This window comes from Cebus imitator, unplaced genomic scaffold (genome assembly GCF_001604975.1).
Source record: "Cebus imitator isolate Cc_AM_T3 unplaced genomic scaffold, Cebus_imitator-1.0 Scaffold234, whole genome shotgun sequence".
Taxonomy (NCBI): Eukaryota; Metazoa; Chordata; class Mammalia; order Primates; family Cebidae; genus Cebus; species Cebus imitator.
Window position 1 is genome coordinate 2,794,614 of NW_016107549.1, and position 10,785 is coordinate 2,805,398.

Here is a 10,785-nt window from a genome sequence, read left to right on the forward strand (position 1 = left end):
AAAAAAAAAAAAAAAAAAAGAGAAAGAAGAAAGATTTAAAAAAGAAATGTCTATACACATTGCTGAATGTCCCCTGGTTGGGGTTGAGGTAGAAGCAGATCACCCCTGTTTGCGAACCACTGAGCTAGGGCAATGTGCTAGTTGATGGCATGTCGTGATATGTTGAACACACACAAAAATACATAAAATAAGAGGCCAAGGTGGGAGGATCACTTGAGCCCGGAAGTTTGCATCCAGCTTGGGCAACATAGCAAGATCTCATCTCTATTAAATTAAAAAAAAAAAATGGCAGTGAACTACTAAAAGAAAGAAAGAAAAAGGAAGGAAGGAAGGAAGGAACGAGGGAAGGAAGGAAGGAAGGAAGAAAAAATAGAAAGTACATAAAATAAGCTAATAATTAGCACCTGCTATGTACTAAGAGCTTTGAGTCTGTTAACTCATTCCTCAGGACAGCCCTATGAGGTGGGTCTATACGAGGCACAGGGAGGTGAAGCCGAATGGCCAGGTCATACAGCTCGAGGGTGGCAGGGGCGGGATTCGAAACCACAGATTCCTGGATCCCGCCCAAGCTGAGCGGCCCTCGCTCTGCGCATGTGAGGACCTGCGGCCGGCGCCCCCTGGCGGCCCGGGAGGGGCGGCGGCGGGGCCTGGCGAAGTCCAGGAGGTGATGACGTCACGCGATGAGTCACTCGGCCCCGCCCCCCGGCCCGCGGCCTCTTGGCCATTTATAGAATCTGCACCGGCTCTGAAGTCACGGCCCAGGCACGACGGGGCGGGGTGGGGGAGCTCTTAGCGCGTCCCCCAACAGGGCAGCCCCGGGTCCCCCCAGGGGACAGCCCTTTCTGGGACTGCCTTATCCCTCTGATGTGTCTCTGTATTTCCGTCTTTGGGTCGCTGAGCCTTTTTCGGTCTCTGCCTTTGTGTTTCTGTTTCTGTTCTTGGTCTTTGAGTCATTCTGTTGCTCTTCATGTCGCTGTCGCTGCATTGTGTGTGTCTCTCCTCGTGTCTCTCTGGTAGATGGGGGTAGAGGCTTTAGAGGGGTCTGATCCCATATGGAGGCCCCAGTCCCAGTAGACATCCCCATCACTGACTGCCTGTCATCCCTTATTCACTCCTTTTTGGCATTCTCCAGGCTCTAGCCCCTCTGTGCCTCAGTTTACCATCTAAATGAGAAGTGTGGGATCTTGTAAGAGGCAGGGTTTCCCGAAGTCTAGGACAGTCATGAAAGCCATGCCTCTCCTCAACTTTAGGGAAGCCTCTAAAACCTTCTTGATGCTCAGAACCGTTTAAAACTCACACCTAGCTGGGCTTGGAGGCTGATGCCTGTAATTCCAGCCCTTTGGGAGACCAAGATGGGCAGATTGCGTGAGTCCAGGAGTTCAAGACCTGCCTAGGTGAAATGGGGAAGCTCCACCTCTACCAAAAAAAAAAAAAGTTTTTTTAAAAAAGTGCATTTTGGGAGGCCAAGGCAGGAGGATCACTTGAGCCCAGAAGTTGGAGATTGCAGTGAGCTATGATCATGCCACTGTATTTGTTTTTTTGGAGACAGTCTCCCTCTGTTACCGAGGCTGGAGTGCAGAGGCACAATCTCAGCTCACTGCAACCTCTGCCTCTCCAGTTCAAGCAATCCTCCTGCCTCAGCCTCCCAAAGTGCTAGGATTACAAGCCTGAGCTACCGCGCCTGGCCAGAGTCCCCACTCTTAAGCACAGCACTACAGTGTCTTCATTTAATTGAAACAACATGCTACATGTTTTGACTTCAGCTTTGTCTATCTCCCTCGTCCTTGGTTGATAGGATTTATACAGTGATTTATTATGACAAGGCCACTGCAATAAATGTTCCTGCACATATGTCATTCTTCACACCTACACTTGTACTTCTGAGGAATATTCTAAAATAGAGAATATGCTTGTTCAGAAGGTAAGGGCATTTGTTATTTGGAAAACTATCAACAAATTGCCCACACTCATCAACAGTCTTCCCACAGCCTCCCCGCACTGCATGTTGTCAAGCATTCTTTTCTTTTCTTTTTCACCCAGACTAAAATGCAGTGGCATGGCCGGGCGCAGTGGCTCATGCTTGTAATCCCAACAGGGGATTACACCTGTAATCCCTCAGAGGCCAAGGCAGGCAAATCACCTGAGGTCAGGAGTGAAACTCCATCTGAAAAAAAAAAAAATAAAAAGGGCTGTGTTCGGTGGCTCAGGCCTGTAATCCAACCACTTTGGGAGGCCGAGGTGGGCAGATCAACTGAGGTCAGGAGTTTGAGACCAACCTGACCTACATGGAGAAACCCCGTCTCTACTGAAAATACAAAATTAGCCAGGCATGGTGGAACATGCCTGTAATCCCAGTTACTTGGGAAGGTGAGGCAGGAGAATCACTTAAACTCAGGAGGCGGAGGTTGTGGTGAGCCAAGATCGTGCCATTGCACTCCAGCCTGGGCAACAAGAGTGAAACTCTGTCTCAAAAAAAAAAGAAGAAAAAAAGAGTGGGGACTCCAGATCTACACTCTGTGGGTTTGAGACATGTCTGTGTGTCCTAGCTGTGTGACCTTGGACAGGTGTCCTATGTCACTGTGCCTCAATTTCCTTCTGAGAAATGGTTGTATCAATAGTGCCTGCTTCTGAAAAATAAGTAAATGAAATTAAAAAATAGTGCCTGGTTCATAGGTTTGTTTGTTTTTAACTTTTCGAGATGATTTTATTTATTATTGGCACAGGGTCTCACTCTGTCACCCAGGCTGGAGTGCAGTGGCACAATCACAGCTCATTGTACCCCAGACATCCCAGGCTCAAGGGATTCTCCTGCCTCAGGCTTCTGAGTAGCTGGAGCTACAGGCAGATGCCTCCGTGTCTAGCTAATTTTGTTGTTGTGTTGTTGTTGTTGTTGAGATGGGGTCTCCCTATGTTGCCCAGGCTGATCTCATAGTTATGGGCTTAAGTGATCTTCCCACCTCAGCCTTCCAAAATGATGGGATTACAGGCGTGAGCCACCACACCAAGTCTGAGATAATTTTAGACTTACAGAAAAGTTGCAAAATAGTAGAGGAGTTCCCATATACACTTCACCCAGCTGCCCCTAATGTTAACATCTTACATAACCATGATACATTTATCAAAATTAAGACATTAACTTTGCTACAATACTACTAATAAGCTACAGTCTTGATGCAGATTTCTTCACTTTTTCCACTTATGTCCTTTTTCTGTTCCAGAATCCAATCCAAGATCCTTTATTATAATTTATTTATTATTTGTTATTTTTTTCTTGGAGATGGGGTCTTACTATGTTGCCCAGGCTAGACTCGAACTCCTGGGCTCAAGCAATCCTCCTGCCTCAGCCTCCTAAATAGCTGACACTACAGTCAAACCACTGTGCCTCACCCTCATTGCATTTAATTATCACATCTCCTTATATTCCTCTAGTCTATAATAGTCCCTGGGTCTTTCAGGACTTTGACACTTTTGAAGAATGCTGGTCAGTTATTTTGTAGATGTCTTTCAGATTGGTGTGTGTTGAATAAACTGAGGTGTTTACATTACTAGTAAGAATACCAGAGAGGTGATGATGTACCCTTCTAAGTGGGTCATACTAAGGGCTTCATGATATCACCATGACTCATTGCTGGTGATATTAATGTTGGTCCCTTGTTAAGGTGGTGTCTGCCAGGATCTTCCACAAGTGAAGCTGCTATTTTTTTAATAGGGTTCTTTCTGGGACTGCATGTTAAAGACTTTGTACCAGGGCCTCACATATAGTAGGGTGCTCTCTGTTAATACATACAGTACATAAAATATGTACATACTTGATTTTTGTTTTATTTTGAGACGGATTCTTGCTCTGTCACCCATTTGCAGTGCAGTGGCACAGTCTCAGCTCACTGCAACCTCTGCTGCCCAGGTTCAATTCCCCCGCCTCAGTCTCCCAAGTAGCTGGGATTATGGGTGCCTGCCACCATGCCCAGCTAATTTTTTTTGTATTTTAGTAGAGATGGGGTTTCACCATGTTGGCCAGGATGGTCTCAATCTCCTGTCCTTGTGATCCCCCTGCCTTGGCCTCCCAAAGTGCTGGGATTATAGGTATGAGCCACGGTGGCCGGCCCCATACTTGTTTTTTTTCCCTTTTTTTTTTTGAGACAGAGTCTTGCTCTGTCGCCAGGCGCCAGGCTGGAGTGCATAATCTCGGCTCACCGCAACCTCCGCCTCCTGGGTTCAGGCAATTCTCCTGCTCCAGCCTCCTGAGTAGCTGGGATTACAGGCACGCGCCACCATGCCCAGCTAATTTTTTGTATTTTTAGTAGAGACGGGGTTTCACCATGTTGACCAGGATGGTCTCGATCTCTTGACCTCATGATCCACCCGCCTCGGCCTCCCAAAGTGCTGGGATTACAGGCGTGAGCCACCGCGCCCGGCCATACTTGTTTTTAAAAAGGCTACCGGCCTGGTGTGGTAGCTCATGCTTGTAATCCCAGCACTTTAGAAGGCCAAGACAGGGGATCGATGGACCCCAAGAGTTTGAGACAAACCTTGGTAACATAGTGAGACCCCATTTCTATTTTAAAATAATAATAATAGCTGGGCATGGAGGCTCACGCCTGTAATCCCAACACTGAGGCGGAGTCAGACGGATCATGAGGTCAAGAGTTTGAGACCAGCCTGGCCAACATGGTGAAACCCCACCTCTACTAAGAACATAAAAATTTGTTGGGCATGGTGGCATGTGCCTGTAATCCCAGCTACTCAGGAGGCTGAGGCAGCAGAATCTCTTGAACCCGGGAGACAGAGGTTGCAGTGAGCTGAGATTGTGCCACTGCACTCCAGCCTGGGCAACAAAGCAAGACTCTGTCTCAGAAAAATAATAATAATAATAATAATGATTGGGGATGGTGGTGAATGCCTGTAATCCCATCCCTTTGGGAGGCTGAAGCAGGAGGATCACTCGAGCCCAAGAGTTTGAGACCAGGTTGGGCAACACGATGAAACTCCGTCTCTACTAAAAATACAAAAATTAGCCAGGCGTGGTGGTGTGTGCCTGTAATCCCAGCTACTAGGGAGGCTGAAGCAGAATTGCTTGAACCCGGGAGGCGGAAGTTGCAGTGAGCCGAGATTGCGCGACTGCACTCCAACCTGGGTGACAGAGTCAGACTCCATCTCCAAATAATAATAATAATAATAAAAAAAAAAAAAAAAAAACAAGAGCTATGACCACCTCAAGAGAAGGACACCAGGAACTCTGAAGGCCGCAGAGGTCAGCAATTCCATCATCTTACCCACTCCTCAGCTAAGCAGAGTGGACTGCCTGTTTGTAGTTTCAGGAGTCTGGCAGAGGGCAGTAGGCTCCCAGTCGCTCTCCACGTGCCTGTCAACTTGCCAGGGAGAAGTGCTCCAGCCAAGCAGCTGATTGGCTACAGGTCTTCTGAGCTCACCCAATCACAGGAGTTCTGATGAGGCGCAGAGTCCTTGAGGCATCTTAAGGGTAGGTTCTTGCATTCCAGCCCTCATGCCACCTCGCTTTGCCACAGAGGCTGAGGGACTGCAGAAATGGGATTATGAGGGCAGATAACCTTCCTTCCCTGGGGCCATTGCTATTGCCAATACCCCTATGTATGTGCTTATCTCTTTCTGGGGGAGACCAGGAGCCCCCACTACTCAATCTCATCTCATTTTATCACATTTCTTCCTCAGTTACTCCACTCTAACACACAGAGTCTTTGCTGTTCCTAGTGCCAAAACCGTTCCCCAGATATCCAGATGACTCACTCACTTCCTCCAGGCCTTTACTCAAAGGCTGTCTCATTGAGGCCATCCTATTTATTTATGTATTTATTTATTGAGACAGAGTCTCACTCTGTCGCCCAAGCTGGAGTGCAGTGGCACAATCTCGGCTCACTGCAACCTCTACTTCCTGGGTTCAAGTAATTCTTGTGCTTCAGCCTCCAGAGTAGCTGGGATCACAGGAGCACACCACCACACCCTGCTAATTTTTATTATTTATTTATTTATTTTATTTTTTGAGACAGAGTTTCACTCTGTCTCCGAGGTTGGAGTGCAGTGGCGTGATCTTGGCTCACTGCAACCTCCATCTCCCAGGTTCAAGCGATTCTCCTGCTTCAGCCTCCCATATAGCTGGGATTACAGGCACCCAGCACCATACGCTGCTAACTTTGTATTTTTAGTAGAGATGGGGTTTCACCACGTTGGTCAGGCTGGTCTTGAACTCCTGACCTCAGGTGACCCGCCTGCCTCGGCCTCCCAAAGTGCTGGGATTACAGGCGTGAACCAAAGTGCCTGGCCTTATTTATTATTACTATTTTTAGAAACAGGGTCTCACTCTGTTGCCCACGCTGGAGCACAGTGGTGCAATCCTGGCTTGCTGTATGCTCAACCTCCAGGGCTCAAGTGATCCTCCCGCTTCAGCCTCCCGAATAGCTGGGACTACAAGCAGGCGCCATCATGCCTAGTTAATTTTTAAATTTTTTGCAGATAAGGGGTCTCGCTATGTTGCCCAGGCTGGTCTCGAACTCCTGGCCTCCCAAAGTGTTGGGATTACAGGCATGAGCCACCTTGCCGCCCCCCTTTAACCTTTAATAGTTCATTTTCTTTCTTTCTTTTTTTTTTTTAAATTGATTCATTAAAATATTTATTGAGCAGCTAAGGAGATACAAAGGATTTAAAACATGGTCAGAGATAAGGCAAATGCACACAAGTAATAGAAAGCAAAAGGCAAGGTTCACTGAATCGCAGCAGTCAGAACAAAGTGCTTTAGGGAACCAAGAGTGTGAAACTGTTTCCAGCCTGAAGAGGCATGGGTGGCAAATCAGAAAAGGGGATTGAGATTAAATAGAAGACTTCAGTCTGGGTTGTTGATGACACTCAGTATGGACTATATGTGTCTCTCCTTTTCCTTTCTCCCCATCTTTGGGCTTAATTTACCAGCAGTGCCCAGGACTGTTCAATGCTCTTTTTCTATACTTGCTTGCATTTTTGCTTTAATGTCTTCTACAGAACTAGGTCCTTTTGGTGTTTTAGGAGTTTTTTCCTGTTTTTTGAAGGATTCTTGTCCTTTTGATCTTGGTGTTGATGATGGTTTTGAGTCTTTTCCATTCTGATTTGACTTTTGTGCATTTTTGGCTGGAGTATCGCGTATAGATTTCTTCACTGGCACTTTTTCTTCAGTTTCCTCATCATCGAAATCATCATCATCATCATCATCATCATCTTCATCATCATCATCTTCATCAGCAGCAAGTTTTACTTTTTTCTGTGGAACCTTGCTACCACCTCCAGGGGCAGACCGCTTTCCAGACATACTTAAGAGTTTCACATCCTCCTCCTCCTCATCTTCTGACTCTGCATCTTCCTCCACAGCTACTAAGTGCTGTCCACTGATATGCACTGGCCCTGAACCACACTTCAATCGTAAGACCACTGGTGGTGTTATTTCAAAGCCCCCWAGGGAAACCGTTGGCTGTACAGACATTTTCAAAGTTGCCAGTGTTACTTTAATTGGACTGCCTTCGTAATTCATTGCCTCTGCTTCAACAATGTGCAACTCATCCTTTGCACCAGCTCCTAAACTGACCGTTCTTAAAGATAACTGGTGTTCATTTTCATCATTATCCACCTTAAAGTGATAATCTTTGTCGGCCTTTAGTTCACAACCGAAAAGATAGTTCTGGGGCCTCAGGGGGCTCATGTCCATGTCCATCGAATCTTCCATCGGGTGGCGACACGCACTTAGGTGGAAGAGAAGGCGGACGGAGATAAACGACCACTGCTCAAAAGAACAGCCGCCCAGGACGAACTCACACCAGGCTTTTTTTTTTTTTTTAAAGACGGGGTTTCACCATGTTGGTCAGGCTGGTCTTGAACTCCCGACCTCAGGTGATCGGCCCGCCTTGGCCTCCAAAGTGCTTGGATTACAGGCGTGAGCCACCACGCCTGGCCCTATAGTTCATTTTCTCATTTCAGCCGCCCGGCTGGATGCATAGACATCCGAAGTCCAGCCTCCCGGGCCATTTCAAGGTTCCCAGGCCTGGAGTGCGTCTTACCTCATTAGAGGTGGGGCCTGGCCCAAGGTCCTTTCGCCTTCCTATCGGCGCTTCTCGCGTTGTGGGCGGGACCTATTACACCGCCTTTCTTGATTTGCTGCCTCCTTTGCGGCCCCTGACCCGGACGCTCTCTGTGCCAACATGGCGGCGCCCAGCAAGAAGACAGATCCGGCCTGGAGTCCGCGGCTGACTGCGTGAGTAGGTAGGTTGCGAGCGGGTAGGCGAACGCGAATTGCTGTGCTCCAGGCGGGCCCTTCAGGACCCGGCAGAGCGAGAGGGCGGTCCCGGAGGGACTCAGCTGCAGGGCCAGGGCACCGTGACCTTTCGTAGTCGAGGTGGGGACGCGCTGGGAAAGGCCACCCCCCACACGCCCCCAGTCTCCCATTTTGCAGATGAAACAGCTGACTCAGATTAAAGTCCTCGCCTGAGGTCACGCCTCAAGTCGGCAGCCTGGCAGGAATTGGAATCCACGTCTCCCTGTTTACCCCAAGAGATGCAGAATCCTGGCAGCCAGCGTCAGAGCTGCTGTACCTACACCCTACCTTGGGGTTCAGATTTATAGGTGTTTTGTTGAACTTGAGCTGTTTCCGTTCGGTTGATAATTGTTAGGCACCTACCATATACCAGGCACTGTTATGGGTGCTGGACACACAGCAATGAGGAAGATAGATAAAAATCTGTCATCTCTTAGGGGAACCAGACTTTGAACAAATTAGAAGTAAAAGAAACAGGTGGTTTTAGATACTGATCGTTGCTGAAAATACATTAATCCAGTCGGGAAGATCGCTTGAGTCCAGGAGTTCCAGACTAGCCTTGGCAACATAGCAAGACATGAAAAATCAAAAAATTACCCGGGCGTAGTGGTGCTTGCCTGTAGTCCTAGCTACTCGGGAAGCTGAGGTGGGAGGACTGCTTGAGCCTAGGAGGTCGAGGCTGTAGTGAGCCGTGATTGTGCCACTGCACTCAAGCCTGGGCGACAGAGCAGGACCCTGTCTCAGGAAAAAAAAAAAAAAAAAAAATGCATTAATAGGGTGATGAGGGTCAAAGAAGACCTTTCACTGAAATGACTACAGACAGCTGTGGGCAGATGTGGAGGAAAAAAGCTCTAGACAGAGAGAAAAGCAAGTGCAAAGGTTCTGAGATGGGATAAACTTAGTTTCTTTCAGAGACAGGGTAGCCGAAGCTGCCAGTGGTAGGAGTTGAGTTTGGAGGGGTACACCTGTCTGATTTTATTTATTTATTTTTATTTTTTAGAGACAGGATCTCACTTCCTCCCCAAGCCTGGAGTACACTTGTGCAATCATAATTCACTGCAGCCTTGAACTCCATGGCTTAAGTGATTCTCCTGCCTCAGCTTTCTAAATAGGTGGGACTACAGGTGCACACCACCAGGTCCAGCTAATTTTTTAAAAGAATTTTTGTAAAGATCATGTCCTGCTATGTTGCCCAGGCTGGTCTTGAACTCCTGGGCCCAAGTGATCCTCTCTGCTTGGCCTTCCAAAGCACTGGGATTATGGGCGTAAGCCACTGTTCCTGGCCTATTTATTTTTGAGATAGAGTCTCACTCTGTTGCCCGGGGCTGGAGTGCAGTGGTGCAGTCTTGGCATACTGCAACCTCCACCTCCTGGGTTCAAGTGACTCTCCTGCCTCAGTTTGGGATTACAGATGCCTGCCACCATCATGCCTGGCTAATTTTTAGTAGAGACGGGGTTTCACCATGTTGGACAGGCTGGTCTTGAACTCCTCGCTTCGTGATTCACCTGCCTTGGCCTCCCAAAGTGCTGGGATTACAGGCATGAGCCAATGCGCCCAGTCCCTGATTTTACGTGTGAAATCACTAATTTTAGTTTAAGAGCTCCCTCTGGCTGGGTGATGTGGCTTATGCCTGTAATTCTAGCACTTTGGGAGGCCAAGATGGGTGGACTGTTAGAGCTCAGGAGTTTGAGACCACCCTGGGCAACATGGTGAAACCCCATTTCTACTAAAATGCAAAAAATTAGCTGGCTGTGGTAGTACCTGTAGTCCCAGCTAGTCAGGAGGCTGAGGCATGAGAATCACTTGAACGGGAGAGGTGGAGGTTGCAGTGAGCCAAGATCATGCCACTTCACTCCAGCCTGGGCAACAGCGAGACTCTTTCTCCAAAAAAAAAAAAGCTTCCTCTGGCCATAGTGGAGAGAACTGACTGGAGGCAGGAAGGGCAGAAGTGGGAGGCTTGGTAGGTATCCAAGTCATATATTGAGGTGGTGGGTTCAGATAGAAAGAGGTGGTGCATTTGGGATGGATTTGGAAGTAGTTACCTAGACTAGTTGATGGGTTGAATGGGAGAGTGAGGGACATAGTGGACTCAGAAGTGACTCACAGGTTTGTAGCTTGAATGGCTAGTAGTAATGGTGCAATTGGCTAGGATGCAGAGGATCAAGTTGAAGCAAGGATACCAATTTGGAGCAAATTATGTCTGAGATGGCTGGGTATATGCCAAAGTGGCAGTTAGGTGTAGAGGCTGGGGCCCAGTGATTGAGATTAACACTGGGGAGTCATCCTCACACAGATCAACACTTCTCAAAGTTTGACACTCATAGGAGATAGCAGGGACTCTTGTTAAAATGCAGATTTGGGCCGGGCACGGTGGCTCATGCCTGTAATCCCAGCACTTTGGGAGGGTCCTGCCTCACTCTCCTGAGTAGCCGGGATTACAGGCGCCTGCCACTATGCCTAGCTAATTTTTTTTTTT

The 10,785-nt window shown here is 47.9% G+C and overlaps 2 protein-coding genes across 5 annotated transcripts in view; one reads left to right on the top strand and one right to left on the bottom strand.

Annotated features, from left to right (window-relative positions):
* Positions 1–6,611: 6,611 nt before the first annotated feature.
* Positions 6,612–7,817, bottom strand: LOC108281980 (nucleophosmin-like). Its single transcript, XM_037727601.1, has one exon. The coding sequence runs from the start codon at positions 7,721–7,723 to the stop codon at positions 6,956–6,958; it is 768 nt and encodes a 255-aa protein (XP_037583529.1). The 5' UTR covers positions 7,724–7,817; the 3' UTR covers positions 6,612–6,955.
* Positions 7,818–8,134: 317 nt separating this feature from the next.
* The window catches only part of ECSIT (ECSIT signaling integrator), a 36,756-nt gene continuing 34,105 nt past the window's right edge, over positions 8,135–10,785 (top strand). For 3 of the 4 annotated variants that reach the window (XM_017497714.2, XM_037727603.1, XM_017497716.2), the window contains exon 1: positions 8,135–8,256. The gene's annotated coding sequence lies outside the window, so the exon portion shown is untranslated. The remainder of the gene's footprint in view (positions 8,257–10,785) is intronic. The other variant, XM_017497715.2, reaches the window with a different exon arrangement.